This window comes from Grammomys surdaster, unplaced genomic scaffold (assembly GCF_004785775.1).
Source record: "Grammomys surdaster isolate TR1022 unplaced genomic scaffold, NIH_TR_1.0 125807, whole genome shotgun sequence".
NCBI classification, from domain to species: domain Eukaryota; kingdom Metazoa; phylum Chordata; class Mammalia; order Rodentia; family Muridae; genus Grammomys; species Grammomys surdaster.
The window spans coordinates 671,028-692,120 of record NW_021620638.1 but is presented as its reverse complement, the minus strand read 5'-3'; the positions used below and the strand labels follow the sequence as shown (position 1 = coordinate 692,120).

The following is a 21,093-nucleotide window of genomic DNA, read 5'->3' as shown; positions in this document are numbered from 1 at the left end:
GGGTTGAAAATTCTGCAGTTTCTTATGTGACAAAGATGATATAGAATCTCATAGCTCTTTGTTTTTGTTTTTGTTTTGCATTGCTTTTATGGCTAGTGAGGTTGAACACGATTTCAAATCTTTGCTGACCATTGTACTTCACCTTTTGATAACTATCTGCTCATTTCATTAGCCCCCGCTTTTTTTATTAGATTGTTTAACCTTTTGGTATTTAAGTTTTTGAGGTCTTCGTATATTATGGATGTTTTTCTCCCATTCTGTAGGATATCTCTTCACCTAGATAGTTGTTTTCTTTGTTAAACATTATATGCATTTTCTAAAAATCTTCATAATTCAAGCAAGCTTTAAAAATGCTAACTTAAATAAAGAGAAACATATTCATTGGCTATGGGGCATTAAATATGCCAAAACCTTTGTATATATTAAAAATCAACATAGTCTATTAGTTTGTCTTTGCTGCTGTCATGAGACATTTTCTAAATACATTTACATGCAACAATGTAGGACTGTGTGTTTAAGAGAAATATGCTTCTTAGGAAACTGATGCTCCATGGAACATCCTCTAAGAGACAGTGTTAGATTAAAACAATCTTTTCCATCACAGCTGAGGTTCATAAGCACCCACACTGTCAATTCTCTCAGTGTTTATATTTTAGTGATCCCTCAAACATAGTAGAATAAATTGTTTAAATCTGTTTAAATTGTTAAAGCCAGGGTGATGAGAATTGTAACTTCCCCAACTCACAGAACAGTACAAGAGAAAGAAATGTTACTGGGTGATTAATATAATAGATATGCTGTCTTTCTGAGTCCAGCAGCTCATGAATATTGAATATAAGACCCATAAAGTCTATTCCCATGTACAAACTCAAAATGTATCCTCTGCTTTTCTCTTGTCTGAACCCCAGCCCTCATCTCTGTAGTCACCTCTCTTCCTCTGCAGAATTAATTAGCCCATTGCCAGTCCCTCTGAATACTCAACAAGTCGTATCTCCACAGCTACTCCACTCAGAGGCTGAATCTTAGTGGCTCTGTGATTCAGCAAGTAAAGTGAGGATTCTGGGATGTGAATAGTACCGAAAGAAAAGAAGAATTTGTAAAGACCTCTCATCCATTTTCCTTAGTCTCCTTGTGGCCTGACCTCCATCCACATCCGATAATAAACAATCCACCTTTCCCCCCATAGCTACCTGGTAGAGAAGCCCCTTCCTCAATATAGCCAGCATGGTCTCCAACTTGTCCAGTTTTATCCTAATTCACTCTTCTGCCCTGGCCTTCACGTTCAGTATTGCCCTTTATCTCTTCCACAGCCTATTCCTAGCCTTCTCTGTCATCTCTGGGACTTATTCCCCATGATTTAATTTAATATGATCTCAAAATTTACGTCCAAATTATTTTTGTTCGTGGAATGAATAATAAATGGCCCAAGACTACCTGTCTCTAGGTAGCTGTGGAGCTCCTTTTCCCTATGAGGCTTCAGTTTCAGCTCATTTTATCCAAGTCTGTGTTTAAAGTGTGTGATGTCTTCAATATTAGGGTCACCCTCAAGCTCTGGGAAGCAACCAAGGACAATGGCAATTACTTATTTGTTATGGGAGACTCTTGTATTCCTCTGTTCAACAACTCAGTGAGAGGTTTCTCATGCCTGTGACTAGGGGTTTATTGGATAATGCAAAGCTTTTGGTTTTACCCAGCTATAAAGACTAACAACTAATTATGAAAATTATGAAATTTTCATAAATGGAAATGTCTAAATAGTTCTACCCTTAGATAAAAAGCTGAAAGCGATGACTGGCTGCCAAGAGAGGGAAAATCTGTTTTCTCCATGATGAGCTCTCATATAGGTTGTCCAATCTCAAGTGCTCACTGACGGACACATACATGTATGGACAAGCAATGCAAATGGACTCAGTATGTTATGTAGACATGTGTGCATATATGTATTATATGATACATTGCTATATAATATATATTATATATGTTATAATAACATTACATATATGTTATAATAATAATAGCATATGTAACATATATAGCATATATACTATGTTACATATATATGTAACAATAATAATTAATGAAGAGACCATGAATTTGTGAGGGAAAGGTAGGGACGACAGAGGAGTTGGAGTAGAGAGAGTCAGGAGGGATATAGATGCTGTCCTCATACATGAATTTCTCGAAAATAACTACTGCATAAGAGAGTTTATCAGGCATGGTAGATGGCTGTTGTTTGCAGCTCAGCTCATTTGATTTATCATAAAGAGCTCTGAAGAAAAACTAACACTTCTGGGACGTGCCCTTCCCTTTCCCTAAATAGTTCTACTTTAAAGCAACACAAGATCATTTTCATACATAAGTCTGTACTTTTGTCTACATTATTCTTGAGATTCATTCTTGGGTTCACATTGTTTTGCTTGATTTTTTCCCCATTGCAGTGTTTCATACAATGTATTTTGATCATGTTTTCCTCTCCTTCAGCTCCTCTCAGGTTCTCCCAATCACCTGATTCACACAACTATATATTTCATTCTTTCTCTTTCTCTCTTTCTCAAAAATTAAAAAAATAATAATAAGTAAAAAACAAACATACAGAAAAAGTCATTGAACTGAAAAGCAAACTTAATAGGCAAAAGACCAGTAAGACAAAAGAAAGAAAAAAGAAAGAAAGAGAGAAAGAAAAAAGAAAAGGAACAAAATGTTTACAAGCATACCATTGAGTTTGTTTAGTATTGGGCAACCACTCCTGGGCATTGGGGCTACCCTGGAGCATACCAAGTGACACTCCATTGGAGAAAATTGATTTCCCTAGCAATTGATACTCAAGTATCAATTGCAAGTAGGTTATTGGTTAGGAATGGGACCCCATGTATACTTCCCCCTCAAAGTGCTTGGACCCCATCTGTCTTGAACTGGTGCAAGTCTTGAGTGTGCCTCCACAATTTCTTTAAGTTTAATGTGTATCAGTCCTGTTCTGTCTGGAGACACTTTCCTTGGAGTTGTCCATCACTTCTTGCTCTTAAAAATCTTCCCACCTCCTCTTCTCTATAGATCCCTGAGACTTGAGAGGAAGAGCTTGATGAAGACATCCCATTTAGAACTGAGTGCTCCAAAGTGTTTCACTCTCTGTACATTGTCTTGTGGGTCTCTCTGTTAATTTTTATATAATGAAGAAGCTTCTCTGATGTGAGTTAATTAAGGTGCTCATCTGTGTCTCGATCCAGTGTTGCCACTGGGAATTCCTGGTGGGTTGGAAACTGACAAGAGGGAATGATATAGGCTAGAAAGGAGGGCTGGGAGGGTCCATTAAAAAAAAGCTAGAGTGACCCTGGGATTGCACCAAGAGGTAGAGTCCCCAGGGAATGGAGTTAGAGTGGGGAGGAGGGGCTCTGTATGTTTGACTTCAATGGAATGGGGGCTTCTGGAAGTCTCTTGAAGAAGTAATTTTGTTACTTGAGCAATGTTGGGGAAAGCAACTAGAAATCATTCTATTCTGCATGTATCTATTCTTCATTTAGTGCTAGAATCCAAAATGGGACCCTACAAAGCCAGCACTGCCTGCTGTCCAGTACATGGAGCTGATAATACTGGGAAATCATCCTGATGCACCTTTCCATATCTGCTTCTGGAGTGGAGAATGCCAGTCAGTGCTACAGGCAGTAGACAAATGTGGGACACCACCAAAATGCAGGCATGAAGCAATCACCTCTTCTACTAGTCCACTACCCTTGGTTTTGTAGTACAATAAAAAAAAAGAACAAACAAACAAACAAAAGGGAACAAAAGCTCACACCAGCATGCTCGAATCCACTTGAACATCCCAGAAGAAAACGAGAGTTTTGAGATGAGAACAGGCTTTGTAGTCTAGCCTCATCATGGTTAACACCTTAGTTAGTTTTCTCAAATTATAGTTCAGCTCTCCCTGCATAAAGAAAACTCCCCTGTCAGCAATCTTAACTTGTAGGCATTTCAGAAAATTGCTTTCACCACCCCCAAATCTGTCAAAATTCCAGGAAATTCAATTTCTAAAATTTATGAGGAAAATTACTTATTGAAATGGCTAGGAAAGAAGATAGTACTGCTGGTTATTTAAATACTCCCACGATGTAGTGTAAAGACTTTAATCCCCAAATTATAGATGCTGCTTTTAGTCAACAATGTTAATGAATCTATCAGTGATTGGCAAAGATATCTGTATTCTAATAATGAACAGTGCAAATGACTGTATCTCTAAGATTAATAGCCATGTTATTTAGTCTCCGTGAGCTGAGCATTCCATGAGCAAAACAATATTTCAGTACATAAATTTCATTTTTAGAATTATTAAAAAATATATTTATGACTAAATGTTGGTAACAATTACTTTCCCAGAGAAAATAAGCACTCTTTATTGACTGTGAAATTATTTTAGCGTTGAACTCACATCTAATGTCCACTTCCCATATGTTTTCACAAAATATAATAAAGTAGTCAAGGCAGAGGGCATAAACCACACAGTATTCATCACAGGCTTCATTTCAGGCTTCTGGATGAGCGAGCAGCTCGGAAACAAGCACTTTCTTCTCTCCCCGAGAAGCTTTACACCAAGAACAGTAAATGAATTCATCCACAAGGACAAAGAGGATAGGAAGAGTCAACAGCCAGAGACTGTAGGCAGCCAGAAAGAAACACAACAAATAGGGAACTCATGGTAGATTCCGGAGTGCTGCATCCCAAGCTAGTGAGAAGGACTGTCGGCCTGCAACCCCAGTTTATACTTTAAAACAAAACTCCTCTCAGGAGTGGAGGATTATCTATACAGGTGACTGCAAAAAGGAAGGTAAAAGCTACAAGCAGAAATTTTGGTGTTGACTGAAAATCCAGCACTTTTAATCACCTAACTCTACACAGGTGGCCGACTGTGCTATCTCACCTCGGAGAAGGCTAGAGTTTTCCTTCAGAGATCCTAAGCTCAACAGCCTCCTCCACTCAACCCTCTTGTCAGCAATCTGGCATGTATTCTCATGACTACAGACCATTCAAACCTTCCCAAGCAATGAGAACAGACCTAGAAGAGTATCCCAAGACACTAAGAGCAAGTGCTCTAATTTCATCTCTGGTGCTGTGATAAAGTCCCTACCAACAAGAGATTTAGGAAAAGGGGTCCGCTTTTGCAGTGGTGATAGTCCACCACTCATCCACAGTCAGCCCTAGAGAGAAACCGTCCCATGTGGGTTGCTGGTTTGTCTGTTTTCACCACTCTTAAGCAGTTCAGGACCTTCTGTCTAGAGAATAGTGCCACACACAGTGATTGACTTCCTACATCAGTTAACTTAATTAAGACAATACCTCACCGACATGTGCAGGGGCTAACCTAAGATACACAGTCCCTCAGACTCACCCAGCTCATCCTACAGCCAGGACCGTATGCAGCGAACTGATTTGCAGCTCCATCCCCAGTAGACTAGTATGCAGGAGGCTCCAATGTTCCAATATAATCAAATAACCCAAGATCGTTAGACATCTGACAAAACTTCAAACATGGAAGGAGAAAGAGCAGGGGAGGAGAACTAAAGGGGAAATCTTTTTTATTTTTCTTTTATATGTTGAGATTTTTAATTTTTTATTTCGTGTGGGTGGGTATTTGCAGTGCCTGTGAAGGCTACAGGAGGGATCCAGGTCCTTGGGAACTGAAATTGCAAAGATTTTATGCTGCCATGTGCATGCTGGAAATTGAACCCAGGTCCTCTGGAAAAGCAATTAGTGCTCTTATCTATGAAGTCATAATTTGTGACCAGAAAAACATTTTTAATTGAAAATAGATTCTTCTCTTACACAAAACATACTGACTACAATTTTCCCTCCTTCCACTCCTCCTAGCCATGCCCATGTCCCCTCTCCCACAGATCTACAATCCTGTTGTTTCTCTTAAAAAAAAAACGCTATCACACTTACAAAATCACTATAATTAATAACTATATAAAGCATATTCATAAAGAAAAGAAAAAATCCTACAGTCCTAAAACAAGAACATATAATATTAAAGGACCATTCAGAGAACATGTTACCTCAAAATTATGCCAGTAACATTTTTATAGAAGGATGGGAAGAAGAAATTAAGAATATCATCCCTAAAAAAAAAAAATGAAAAAAATGCAAAGAGGTTAAAAATAAGGGAGAAGATGGGCGTGGTAGTACACACCTTTAACCCCAGCACTTAAGAGGCAGAGGCCAATGGATGTCTGTAAGTTCCAGGCCAGCCTGATATACAGAACAAATTCCAGGACAGCCAAAGCTACAGAGGAACCCTGTCTCAAAAAAAAAAAAAAAATCAAAACCAAAAATAAACCAAAAAAACACAAAACAAAACAAAAAACACCTCTAGAACAATTAGAAGATCAGTTGAGATGAGCTATTTTCCAAATGGTAGTTCTAGAAGAGACAAAAGGAAATGGAAATATTATCTTTGAAATAATTCAAAAATATATCTCAGAACTGTGAAACATGAATCTCTACATTGAAAGAAAGGCCTTTTGGATGTCTGATATTGTACATGGAAAGAAATTCGCACCAAGCCTGCCCTGCAAACATTTCAGAATAGTTGGTTCAAAGTGATATTCCAGGTTACTAAAATACCAAGGCACAATTGCTTCATATTCTATGCTGGGAGGCCTGAAACTCATGAGTAAATTTCTTTAATCGTCTAAGGAAATTATCATAATCTAGAACTTTATAATCATCTTTCTAGGTATCTATCATACAACAAAGTACTCTGAACTTGGTAGCTTAAAACCACCTTTTTAAAAAAAAAAAAATCTTATAGTTTTGAGAGGTGGGAATTCAGGCTAAGCTTAGCAGGCTTAACTAGCTGTCATTATTGTTGTTGTTGTTGTTGTTAATTTTTTCCAAGATAGGGTCATAGAGCATAGCTCAGGTTTGTTTGCCATTATATCCTGTTCGCCCCCACACACACACACTCACTCCCTCCAAGAGGATGCCCCTACCTCCCTACCCGACCCCACCAGACCTCACCATTCCCTGGGCCTCAAGTCTCTCAAGGGTTAAGTGCTTCTTCACTCAGTGAGGCCAGACCAAGCAGTCCTCTGCTGTATATGTATTGGGGGCCTCATATCAGGGGGTGTACGCTGCCTGGTTGGTGGCTCAGGGGTCCAGTTAATTGAGACTGCTGGTCTTCCTGTGGGGTTACCCTCCTTCTCAACTTCTTCCCCTAATTCAATCACAGGGATCCCCAACTTCAGACCATTGGTTAGGTATAAATATCCGCTTCTGTCTCAGTCAGCTGCTTGTTGGGCCTCTCAGAAGGCAGCCATGCTAGGCTCCTTTCTGTAAGCACACCATAGCATTAGTGATAGTGTCAGGCCTTGGAGCCTCCCCTTGAGATGGGTCTCAAGTTGGGCCTGTCACTGGACTGCCTTTCCCTCAGTCTCTTCTCCATTTTTGTCCCTGCAGTTTTTTTAGACAGGAACAGTTCTGGGTCAGAGTTTTTGACTGTGGATGGCAACCCCATCCCTCCACTTAATGCCCTGTCTTTCTACTGGAGGTGGATTCTGCAAGTTCCTTCTCCCTACTGCTGGGCATTTATTTCATCTACAGTCCCTCCCTTTGAGTCTTGAGATTCTCTCCCCTCCCAGGTCTCTGGTACATTCTAGAGGGTCCCCCCACCTACCATCTCCCAATGTATATTTCCATTCATTCTGCTGTTCCTCGGAGCTTCACTTCTAGTTGTCACCCCCCATATCTAATCATGTCCCCCCTTTTCCCCTGCCCCTTCCCTTCTCCTCTCCTACCCAGTTCCCTCCCTCCCTCTGCTCTCTGGTTTCTTCTCCCTTCTCCCTCCCAAGCGGGATTGAAGCATCCTCACTTGGAGCAGTCCGATTTTTTTTTTCCTTATAATGATGACTTTGAGTACTTAGTGTGACTCACCAAACTGGGAAGGACAATCCAAGAGAACCTCATTTATATGACTAACTACAACTGGATTTCCCTCCCCTTTTCTTCTCTAGGGCCCGCCCCTTTTATAGACTTTTTAATAATAATTTTAAAAATTATAATTACATCATTTTCCCCCATTTCTTTCCTCCTAAATACCCCTGCAGGGTACCCAAACTTGTTCTCTTTCAAATTCATGGTCTCTTTTTCTTTAATTATTATCACATGCAAACCTAAGTAGAGAAATACAACCCATTCTGTCTGTACAATGCTACCTGCACCCATATGATCTCATGACTGACCACTTGTTATTGGTCGTTTATTTTCACCTCACCATTCCACAGATGTCTGTAGTTCTTTGTCTAGGGTTGAGGTCCCATGAAATTTCTTCCAGCCATGTTAGCCTGTTCATCTGTGTCACTGATGATCGGGACTTGATTAGGCTGCCACGACGATGAGACTGCCTAAGGGTAGCCTCTCTGCCATTTCTAGGAGACATAATCTCACAGCAAATTTCCTGTCCCTCTGACACTTACAATCTTTCTACTCTCTTTTCTACACTGTTCCCTGAGCCTTAGGTACAGGAATTAGGTTACAGATGTATCAGTAGAGACTGAGTACCACATGAACTCTTGTTCTCTTCATCGTGATCTGTCGTGGCTTTCTATAGTCATCTCCATCTGTTGAAAATGGATGTAACATTCTTTGATGAGGGTGAAAGAGTACCTGTGAGTATAAGGATAAACATTTAGAATATAGAAGTTGTGCTATTTTAGTGCAGTGGCGATTATTGGCTCTCTTACAAGATCTTTGGCTTCATTATACTGTGTAGTTGGTTAGGTTCAGTACCAGGCATGGTGTCCCTCATGTTGAAAAGACCTTAAGTAACCTTAAAGAGCTTCAGTTGCCACCAAGTTATGCATGCCCACTACTGTACCATTAGGGTTATCCTGCCATGCTGGCCACTGTTGTGGGTCACAGGCATCATAGCTGGGTAGGAGTATTGGTTGATTCCTTCACTTGGAAGCTTATATGGGAACATCTGATACCTCAAAAGCTGGTCTTCAGGAAGGAGACTTAAAGTCAGATCCAGCTCAGGTCACCTGGGTCCCATGTCTGAAAAGTATGTGTCTTCAACATCGAGACTTAAGTTCTATGTCTGGGAGGCAACCAAAGGCAACAGTAATAGCCTATCATTTTCAGAGTTTCTTGTATAACCTTGACAAATAACCCAAAAGAAATCTTCTTATCCCTGGTATTTGGATTTTATTAGATAGCCTCCATCACGTTAGTGGGGAGAATTATCAACCCATTATAGTTCATTTAAACTAAATATGTATGGATAGAAACAGAATTGTAAGTATTATTTCTTACTTTAGTTAGATAGTAATATGATTCCTTATGACTTGAATTAGATACCTTTACTGCTACTTTACCCTTCCTCTGTATTCATCTCTCTCCCCTTCTCTAACAAAAGTGCTGTCCCCATTTTTCCCAGTTCCTCCTTCAAATCACGTGTACCTTATTATTCCCTTCTCTAGTGTCCTCTCCCTATGTATGGTCCCCTTATAATTTCCAGAATTCTGCAGTTACTCCAGCATATATACTTCCACAAATTAGAGAGAACATCCAATATTTGTCTTTCTGGGTCATCTCATTTAATATGACTTTTTTCTAGTTTCATCCATTTATCTGGAAATTCCAGTTTTCTTTACAAATGAATAGTACTCCAGTGTGTATATATGCCACATTTTCATTATCTATTCAGCAAATGAAGGACATTTCAATTGTTCTCATTTCTAAGTTATCATTGATCAGCAATGAACATGGCTAAGCAAGTATCTGTAGAGTGGGATGTCAAGTCCCCTAGGAGTATGGTGAGGAGTGGTATAGCTGTGTTATATAGTAGGTTGGGTTTTTTCCTTTTGAAAGTTCCCAACATTGATTTCCAGTTGCAGCCCCATCCACAGTAAGTGAGGGCTCTCTCACTAGGGGACTATACCTTCTCTAGCATTACTGTCTGTTGCTTGGTTGGTCTTTGCTATTCTGACTGGGGTAAGATGAACTCTCAGTGTTGCTTTGAGTTGCATTTCTCTAATTGCTAAGAACAATGAACTTTTAAAAGATATTTTTCAGACATTTTCATGTCTTCTTTTTTTTTTCAAAACTTTCTGTTTAAATTTCAAGCCCAGTTTTTGAATGGGTCATTTGGGTTTGATTGGTTGGTTATTTTTTGTTTGTTTGTTTTATTTTCTTTGTTTTTTGAATTCTTTATATATTCTGGATATTAATCCTCTGTCCAGTGTATAGCTAGTAGTTTCTATCCAATACTATAGGTTTCTTTTTCCCTCAGTTGACTGTTACTTTGGCTGTCCAGAAGCTTTTTAGTTTTATAAGGTTTATTTGTCAGTTGTTGGCATCAATTACTGAGTGAACAGTTCCTATTCAGAAAGTCTTTTCCTATACCTGTCTCCTATAGGGTACTGCCTGTGCTTTTCTCCTAACAGTTTCAATGTTTCAGATTTCACATTTAGGATTTGATCCATTTGGAGTAATTTTTGTACAAGGTGATAAATATTCTTTCTTTCATTCATTTCTTTCTGGTACATGTGAACATGCAGCACCATTTGCTGAAGATGTTGTCTTTTCTCCAGTTATATTTTTGACATCTTAGTGAGATATTAAGTGCCTGTAGTTATGTGTACTTGTGTTTGGGTCTTTGGTTTTGATCTACTGCTCTACATGTTTGTTTTGGTGCCAGTACTGTACTGTTTTCTGTATGCATTGGCCCTGTAGTAGATCTTGAAATATGGCATGGTAAACCCTCTAGCATTGCTCTTTTCTCTTGACTATTTTATCTATCTAGGGTCTTTTGTGGTTCCATATCATTTTAGTATAATTTTTTTTCTTTCTATAAAGAATGACATTGAAATTTTGATTGACATTACATTGAATTAATAAACTAACTTTGGTAGAATGATCATTTTCATATTAATTCTACCAATTCATGAGGATGGGATATCTTTCCATTTGCTAGTGTCTTTCTATATCACTTTCTTTAGAGAATTGCAGTTGTTATTGTAGAAGATTTTTTGCCTTTTTCATTAGGTTCATTCATAGATACATTATTTTCTTTTAGACTATTGTGATTAAGAGTGTGTCTATGTTCTCCTTCTCTGTATGTTTGTTGGAATAGAAAAGCTGTCAATTTGTGCGAGTTGATTCTGTGGCCATGTTAAAGAGATTGTGTATCATTTTGTAGAAGCTTCCTGGTAAAATTTTGGTGATCTCTTAGGAATAATATCATTTTGTCTGCAAACAGAGATTGTTTGACTTCTCCTATTTGTATTCCTTAGGCTTACTTCACTCGTCCTTTTTTCCATCTAGAGCTGCAAGCACAATATTGAAAGGGACTGGAATAATGGATAGCCCTCTCTTTTTTAATTTCAGAAGGATTGCTTTAAGTTTTCACCATGAAAGAGAAAGTTGGCTGTAGGTTTCTCATATATGTCTTATTATGTTGAGAACTATTCTCTCCAGTCCTCTCTCTCTCTAGGTTTTTTTTTTTTTATCATGAAAACATGTTGAATTTTCTACAAAGGCCTTTTCTACAGCTAGTGTGATAATCATGCAAGTGTTGTCTTTCCATCCATCTTGTGGTTTATTACATTTATTGACTTTACTATGGTGTGTAGTATCCCTGTATCTCAAGGATAAAGCCAACTTGGTTATAATGGAGATTTTTTTGATGTATGTTTGCATTCAATTTGCAGGTTTCTATTGAGCATTGTTGAATCAACATTCATCAGAGATGCTATCCTGTAGTTTGAAGAGATTTTTTTTGGGAGGAGCGGGAGTGGGGGAAGAGGATAGTGTCTTTACATGGTTTTAGTATTAGCATGAGACTGGCTTCATGATCTGTTTATTTTTTTATTTTCTTTTTTCTTTTTCCTTCTTCTCCTCCTCTTCCTCCTCCTCTTCTTTTGAATAGTTCAAGAAGTATTATCTGTAAGTCTTCTTGAATGCTACTTTCAATGCATCCTGAAAACCCAAGCATGTTCCATATTTACCTTCCTGAATGATTTGAGACAGTTACCAAGTACTGTAATCCAATGAGTTTAATTTTCATAATGCTTGAAAAAAAGGATGATTGTATGCAAGAATGTTAAACACAAATTTATGAAAATGGAAATGCATTTTAAGAGTAATGGAATATTTATAAGTTAAATTATCATTCATTAGTTTATATATAGTCTTGTTTCAAAAAGGATTTCAGGAAGTCTATAAAAACATAGGCAACATAACATGAAATTACATTCAAATTAAATTAAAATCTTGGCAAAATAAAATAGAAAATCAAAGATAGTACAAAAGGGAGCCAAGAAAATTGCTTAAAATTTCTATAATTATATCCCGATACTGGTGTCAAATTTGTCTCCAAGCTATGTGTCCATTAATATTAGATTCAGCTGCATGTGGGAGAGATTTATTATATGGCTTGAATAAGATAGAAATTGAGTTTACTTTTCTTGCACAGAAAAGCTCAGAGACATGCTATTTAAAACTAGTATTGAAGTTCTACTCTACCCAGTCTCCTCAGGGATACAGGGTCCACCAGCTTACACCTTTCTAAGGTACATCTTTGGCTACACTGTCCAAAATAGTAGTGTTGCTACTACTATAGTATACATATAGTATATGTATAGTATAGTATAGTATAGTATAGTATAGTATAGTATAGTATAGTATAGTATATAGTATAGTATAGTATAGTATATAGTATAGTATAGTATAGTATAGTATAGTATAGTATAGTATAGTATAGTATAGTAGTGCAGCAGAATACAGGTAGGGAATTAAGAAAGAAAGAACAGGTGTTGCCTTCAAAATGTTCCCCAATAAAGATTACTAGAAACACCACTTCACACTTCTAGTTCAGTTACATTATCCAGTTATTAGTCAGACAGTCTAGGGACAGGAAAGCAGGAAATGGAGTCATCATTCCATGAGGACACACATGCTTCTTCAAGCTCTGCAACACACACGTGTACAGAAGAGAGCAGACCCCAAGGCCAGAGCATCTTTCACAGCCTCACAGGAGCCTAGAAAGAAGTGTCTTCCACTTCCAAATAAGAGAGCGGTAAAGATGAGTGGTTGCTGAAAAATTGCAGCAACCATTCTTGGTGGAAAGATTAGAAAAACGTGACTTTGCAGGAACCCATGCAAAAACAAAACTTTGATAGCAACAATACCCTTCCTATATGGGTGTGCCTTGTGTCACAGTTCACCCAACAATGCATTCACAGCATAAAGAAATTGTGTCAGTAAAGCCTGGGTGTGCTGAGTTCATTTTTGCTGCACTTCTAAAAGCATCACAGAAACATGTTTCTTTTAATATCAATATTGAGTTATCTTGATATTAAATATATACTCATGTGTTTGTTTCAGAATTGAAGAAAAATCCATTTACCATCTTTTGAGAAAAAGAAACCATTGCAATCACAGAGACTACCAGAGTATCTCAAAAAATGGTGCGTAGCCTGTCACTTATGCTTTCACCTGTAAAAATTGACTTTATTTGGGAATTACTGCAAAAATTAGCATTAGACAACCAGAACACAATGAAGTCTCTCTTCCAACAGCTTAGTTAAACAAGGGCAAACTAAGGTCACTGCAAAAGCTCGACCCTGCCCAGTAGAGCATTCTCCCACATTTCTACAGAGGTCAGAGTTTTAAACTTCACTCATATGAATCTGCCCTCCATACTGGTTTAAGAGGCTCATAAGATTCCTGCTTAATAAGCCACAGCCTGGCTAATGCTTATGAGTTACCATCTTTCACTGACTAAAGATGTGCAGAAATTGTCCAAGAAGTATGGGTTTTAACTGAATGTGTTACTTACAAATACTGTATTTCTTAAAATAAGTACTCTACATGGAATGAATGCCCTACCACTCTAAGAAGACAATGGTGTTTTAACCGTTTAATAGTAGTTGGAAATTACTGAACTCCCACCAAGTGTTGAGAAACATATTTCACTTTAAGTATGTATCTTTATGTATATTTCTGTTAATCCTGTATACAATAAACACTATCCACAAGTATTATTGTATTTTCTCAGAGCTAAGATATCATTGATTACACTCACTCTGGGAGTGTTATGGTAGAAATGGGAAAGAAAACTTCTAATGTACACTTTGACTACAGCACTCAACTCAATTTCCCAATATGTTAAAACATTTTTCTCAGAATGAGAAAAATATGAGGCTATCCACATTGCTACAACTTAAAAAAAGGAGACACGGACAAGTCAAAAGCCTCATCCCAGGTCACAGAGATAGAAAGTTACATGACAGTAACTCTGCCCACCCTGTGTAACTCTACTCAGACACCAATGAAGGTCAGGCCTCTTTCCTGCCTGCAGTCTTCAGTGGTCTATAGAGGAAGGTTAGCCTTGCTCTATGTGTGAACACAACTAGTAGAGAGGGAACAATGCACAAGGGACTTGCTTATAAATCTCCACAGACACAAGCTCTTACTTCATTTCTCTGCTGTTGTGAGGGACTCAAATTGCTCCCAATGCAGTAGAGACGTGCTTTTAATATAGACTGGAAAAACAACAGAAGCTCATTTTGTAGAATATTATGCAGTTGTATAGACTAAGGAAAATTAGAGTACAATTGGATATTATAGTTTAATTTTTATCATATTTTTAAAAGAAAATAGGGAAGAGCTATATCTAAGAAGAAAGATTAGTAAGACAAATCCAAGGATCATTGAGACATTTTGAGTGATTGCTTTCTTTCTTCCCTTTGACTCTATTTTTCTGAAATGTTTCATATATATAAATTGAACCTAGAAAGAGTAATGGGGTAAAGGTATGCAGTTGAGGTAGGGTGATGAGCAGTCCGACTCTTCAGACATGCATGCTCTAATGGTCCTCCCTATGTGTGACTTCAGAGTCAACATTTCCATCTATCTCAAGACCCAAATAGTCAACATCCCCCCCAAAATATGGCAATCTTTTGACAAACTCATGATGACCAGAGTAAGATGCTCCAAAGAGTACCCCCAGCAACCAAGGCTAGCCAGTTCGCCTTGTGTGTTCTGCTGCCTTAACTATACACACTCCTTTAAAATCCAGGCTGTCCACAGCAAAAGGCGAAGGGAGATAGGAAGAGAGACTCATCACAAAGAAATGCACAGTGAGTTCGGTGCAAAGTTTCAGCTTTTGTCTGTGCAGTGAGTAGAAGCTCAAAAGGAGGGGAGATTTTTCTTTCTTCAATTTGCATTCTTCAGAATTATACAAATGTTCACCTTGTCTCGCATTATTGCTTCTCTGAATACATGTCTCATCAGATCTTCTAAGAACAGAATTCTAAGAGGATATTTTTAGTTTTGCATAGTTACCCGTTATCTAATGTCCTGCTTTTATTCTCCAGCTCCTCTTCCTATTTTCTGATGCTTTTCCTTTCTGTGCATTTTCTTTTGATATTATGCAGTGTGTAACCTGACTGCCCACACCAAGTTATTTCAATTACTCCCCAAGGTTTTTATTAGATATCGGAAAAGTCAGCTCTCCACATTCTGCATATTTATGGCTGCTTTTACTTTTCAGAACCAGCAAGAAAGAGAAACGGGAGAAGAAATGGTTGAATAGAATATTAAAGAGTTTCTTTTAAATCGTGTTGTACGAATTAAAGAAACAGCTCCTATTTTCATCTTGAATGTTATATAAAAGGTTTTTTACATGTCTGCAGATATGTGCAGAGCCTTTTAAAATGTGACATGTGGGAGCCACTATTCTAGGAATAATGCTTTGATGTGAGGCTTAGTAAACAGCAGCCCCACCCTATCTTCTCCATAATCAGCAAGGGAGGTAGTTTGCAGTGGCCCCTTCAACTCCAACCTTCTCGAACAGACAGGGTAAGAGGTGGCCACTACACTGCAGGGTGCTATGTTTGGGCTAGTCCCTCACCTTACCTCTCAGAGAGGGGAGTGAGATCCAGGGAATAGAGAGCAGAGGCCTCCCTCTCTGATTAACTTACAAAATCTTACCTTGAATAATAAAAACACAACTGGCTTTAGGATTGGACCTGGGATGTAATACAGAATCTTGACTTGAGTGGCCTGGATGACAAACCTGCTTGAGTGGGTTGGCTACAATTTTGGAGGAGCTAACATGGGAGGAGTAAGGAGAGGAAGAGGAGAAGGAAGAGGAGGAGCTAGGAGGAAGGGGAGGCAGAGATGTAGGAGCCATGGAGAACCATGCATGTATCGAGAACAGTCCTGGGTAACAACTTATATCTAGATTAATTAATTTGATAACACTTCCAATTATGTGAGCATCTTGTTAATTGAGCACTACCAAATAAATAAAACCTTTGGATAATCTTTAAACATTAGAGTCTCATTTCTACCAGGTACCACATGGATGGTAGGATGGTCTGGGCTAAGCCAAATGTTGTAGAGACAGTGCCAGAGATTGGCAGAGCCATCTCCCACGCTGGCATTTCGTGAGTGGCAGGGCCGGTGCTTCTAGCTGTCCTGAGCCTCAGCAGTGGTGAGAACATGCCACCACTTGTGGCCCCAGGCCTTTCCTAGGCAGGAACATGATGGTCCCATAACAACAAGCCAGATTGAGTGCCGCTGTTTTAAATATTAACCATAACAACCATACATAAAAGAGATGCCAGTAGCATACTTGAGTGCCACAGGGCTTGGCATGGAAAGATGAGCAGCAAGACAATCAGGAGACACAGCTTCTTAAACATTTGCAAACATCCATCATCAGAACACCATAGAAGCAATGACTACCATTCCATCTGTACTATTATTTAGCCAGTAGCTTTAAATCAGTCACATTTCAATGTCAAAGATTCTAAAACATAGCATATAAATGTAAAAGACATATGTTATGATATGATATGATATGATATGATATGATATGATATGATATGATATGATAACATATGATATGAGCCAGGACTCATAGATGGAGCAGCAGTGCGTGAGCTATGCATCCAGGTCCTTGCAGACACTGGCAGGCAGGAAGGAAACAGTGATGCATAGGGAACAGCAGAGGGATCTGGAGGAAGAAGTGCCTCCTGCTGGGAAGAAGAGATCAGGAGGGCAGAGGAATGAGAAATGACAGGAACTAAAGATGGCAAGTTTATGATTGAGAGCAAGAGTTAAGATAGGAAACAAAGAGTTGAACCAGACAAGGAAAGGAGTTCTGAGGTCAGGAAGGACTTGGGCTACACCCTACCGGGACTGGGAAGCAAGAGAGTTATTCCTCAGCACTCTACTGGCACTGGAGGCAGACTGGACAGGTAAGCAATGAATTCCAGAGGATTGTAGGGCTGATAAGGGGAGGGGCTGGAGAATAGCCTCAGCTTCTTGAGCTCAGGACCATGCTGAGGGCAGAAGCTTAATAAATTGGAGAACTGAGCTTGAGATGTCACCCTGACTCCAACAAAGAGCTCATGGCTTAGAGACTAGACCATTGGGGAGGGAGTTAGCACCCATCTGTGGAGGCTGTGATATAAAAGGTGGTGCCTGAGCCACCTGTCTTACCCAAGTGCTCCAGTCTTCACATCTGAGTGTTCACTAGTCCTCAGGACTCATACTTAGAGTGGATGCAGAAACTAGGAGTTCAGCCCTCTGTGAGCTTGACTGATTTCATCCCCTCCCCCACACCTAGGAGAGCCAAATATGTCACACAAGTTCTTTGTCAAGGCTGAAGTTGAACTTTCTTGGGCTTAGGGTTGGGTCACTTTCTTTAAGTCTAGTTCTCAGCTAATCAAGGCATGTAAGGCCGGTAGCCATATGTTTAACACCGACCTTAGTTAGCATTGGTAAGCAAGGACTTGCCCATCTAACATTTTTTTTCTTTAACCTAAAAACTCTCAAGGTATTTTTAACCTTTCAAAAGGAGTAAAGAATGAACAGTGATCCTTTACAACTAGAATACAGTAATTTCCTTCCTTTAATATCAAAAGCAGGAACCATTCTGAAATACCACCTCACACCTGCTGGGATGGCCATTATAGATATATAAAACTACTGACAAGGATTGGCTAGAATGTGGAGAAATCAGAGTCATGTATTATTGGAAGGAATGTAAAGTCTTCTATCCATTATAGAAAGTAGCAGGATAATTCTTCTAAATATGAAAACTTGAATTACTGTATGATTAACCAATCCCACTTATGAATATTTATTCAAGGGACTAAGAACAGGATCTCAAAAAGATACTGCCATCCCCTTGTTCATAACATCATCATTCATAACAGCTAAGATGTAAAGCCAGACTAAATATCTACCAATATGTAAATGGATAGAGAAAATATGATACATAAATGCAATGCAATACTATTCAGCCTTTTAAGAAGAGGGGAACCCTGCCTTACCCAACAACATAAATGAACCCCTGATTCTATGAAGCATCTAAAGTAGCCAGACTCATAGAAGCAAAGGACAATCTGGTGATTACCAGGGACTAGAAGGTGTGATATAAAGCATATTTTAAATAAATAAAAAATCTATTAAGTCATCTTCTGAAATACATAAGACTCCTGCACTTTTGAAAAACAACTAAACCTTAGTCCTGAGCCTCAATTGCTTACTACTCCAGCTCACAGCTCACAGAGGAAAGCACTGTTGGGTTTACTGGGTGCTCCTGAACCCTCCTTTTGGATGCCAAATGAGATTTTATAAGCTTGGACTACTCTGCACTGACAATCTTTCTCATTTTGTTTTTGCAAGTCCAGCAAAACTTTCATATAAACACCTGGATTAGGAGGTTTTTGCTTTCAAAAATGTTAAAATATTTAAGACATGTTTTCCCATGGGCTCAAGCTTCCCACCACAGAGGGAGAGGGATTCTCTCCTGCTGTGCCCACTACAGAGATAGTGGAGAGCAGGGATCCCTGTGAAGAGCCAAGATTAGTTACTGGAAACTGTAAACTGCCGAAGTTCAAGTTTGCATCTTCACTCACCTACTACACCCACTCCTCTCTTTGCTGGAACGCTAATTTGGTCATAGATCTCCTATGTTCTCCACTAACACCACAAACTCCACACTCTGAAGAAACTTCACTTGGTCTGTTCCTTCTTCTGGATTTGGATAAACCTCTGAAGAATGAGAGTGGATAGAAGAGATCTAGAGAAGCTAGGAAAAAAGGCAAACGCCAGGCCAGCCTGGGAAACACAGACTCAGGTAATCAATATAAGCATTTGACATATAAGCCAGATACCAAAAACAGAAGCAGAGACCTCCACATAAGTATGAAGCACCCCTACCTGCACATGCACACACACTCCCCTGCTCACTGTATTAGGGTTCTCTAATGTCACCAAAGTTATGGAATGTCTCTATATATTAAAAGATATATATATATATATATATATATATATATATATGTAATGATTTACAGGCCAATGACAGTCTGCAGTCCAACTAACTCAACAATGGGCAGCTGTGAGTGGGAAGTCCAAGAAACTAGTAGTTGTTCAGTCGCATGAGGCTAGGTGTTTCCGCTGGTCTTCTGTATAAACTGTAATCCTTAAGCAGTAGGTTCCAACAGATGCAAATAAGTACAAGCAGGCAAAGAAGAAAGACTTCCTTTGCCAAGAACCAGCTTTGGCTTGGAGAAGTACTCTGAGGAAGGGGCGCTCGAGAGCAGTAAAAAGAATGACAGGAAGTCAAAAAGTGGGTACAAGCTGACAGCCTTGTAGTGTGCTTGAAATGGCTCCTTGGACAACTTCCTGTAGATAGCTCTTGGCTCTGTAGTCTGCTCAAGATAGTTTTCTGCTAGAGGTAACTTTCAGCTCTCTCACGCTCTAAAAATTTTAAAAGCTCTCTGGATAGCTCATGAGTTTTCTGACCAAAGTCAGAACAGGTGCTAGAATAAAATTCGGATCTTCTAGAAAAAATCCTAAAAGAGCTATGTTCGCTCTCTAAGCAGTTCTCTCTGGGTAGGTGCTAGAAAAAATCCTAAAAGAGCTGTGTTAGCTCTCTCAGTAATTCTCAGGATTTCTAACCAAGGTCAGAAATCCTGTTAGAAAAAATTCTAAAAGAGATATGTTTGTTCTCCAGAGATCTCCACACAGCTAAACTCTTGCTAGGAAAAAGTCTAAAAAAAAGAACTGTTATTGCTTTCTGCTGGTTCATCTCATGCAGACCAAAAAGCCCAGTCTTCTATTTACATATCAGTTCAGTCATTTACTCCAGGTTTCCTTTTGATTGCCCACAAATCAGCATTCTCTGACCCCAGCCCCACATTCTTAGAAAAAGACAAGGACAAGCTTGGTTTTTAACATTGCAAATGAATTCAGAGCTCTGCTTGCCTTTATAAGCACAAACAATAAACTTAACTGGGTGGAATCGTGAGATTACAATTGCAACTATGCCTGGACCTAAATTCTCTCTGTTCCAGGCTTACCTTGAACTCAGGAATCTGCCTGCCTTTGTATCTTTCTTGCAAGCTGGCTCATAGTGCAACTGCCTACATGCACCCTTATACTTTGCATAGTCAAGAAATTATATATTTTTGAACTCGTGTTTCTCATGAACTCATGTTAAAGTTCTCTTCCACGGCCTTAAAGGCTGTCCTGAAAGTTAATGTTCCACCATTTTGCCTAAACATTAGACACACCCTGGCCTTCCAGACTCATGCTGTCTCTGACTATTATGGAGTCATTAACCTTGGCAGAGAGGACATTCTTTCAAAGAAGAACGGAAAGTAAAATATACAAACAAGCCTTATACCTAGCAATCATCAACATTTGGGGGGCCCACTCCCTGCTGGCTCTGTTTTAGGAGTAGAAACCTTGTCACACCATCTCTTGCATATTACCAACAAGGACTCAGCATTCCTTCTTCCATTGCCCTTTTGTAGGCCTCCAGCAGAAGGTATGGCCCAGATTACAGATGTGTTCCACAACAACTGGACTTAACCTGTTCCTTACTTGGAACATGCTCTGTCCCAGGCTGTCCTTGAACTCAGTTGTCTGTTTACCTCTGTATCCTGAGATTAAAGGCATGTATCACCTTGTCCGGGTCTAAGCTTCTCATGGCCACCATGCTTCAAGATCTGGATTAAAAGCCTGTGTCCTCCAGACTCAAGATCTGGATCATACGTATGCCCTCCATTTCTAGAT

At 39.1% G+C, this 21,093-nt stretch overlaps 1 protein-coding gene and 1 non-coding gene across 2 annotated transcripts in view; one reads left to right on the top strand and one right to left on the bottom strand.

Annotated features, from left to right (window-relative positions):
• The window catches only part of Aoah (acyloxyacyl hydrolase), a 217,728-nt gene that overhangs the window by 151,277 nt on the left and 45,358 nt on the right, over nucleotides 1-21,093 (top strand). Inside the window, exon 13 of the mRNA XM_028789279.1 lies at nucleotides 13,378-13,460. Within this exon, the coding sequence (XP_028645112.1) occupies nucleotides 13,378-13,460 (83 nt within the window). The remainder of the gene's footprint in view (nucleotides 1-13,377; nucleotides 13,461-21,093) is intronic.
• On the bottom strand, nucleotides 19,961-20,023 carry LOC114640369. The gene has a single exon (XR_003714136.1). It is a non-coding gene; the product is annotated as a U7 small nuclear RNA (small nuclear RNA).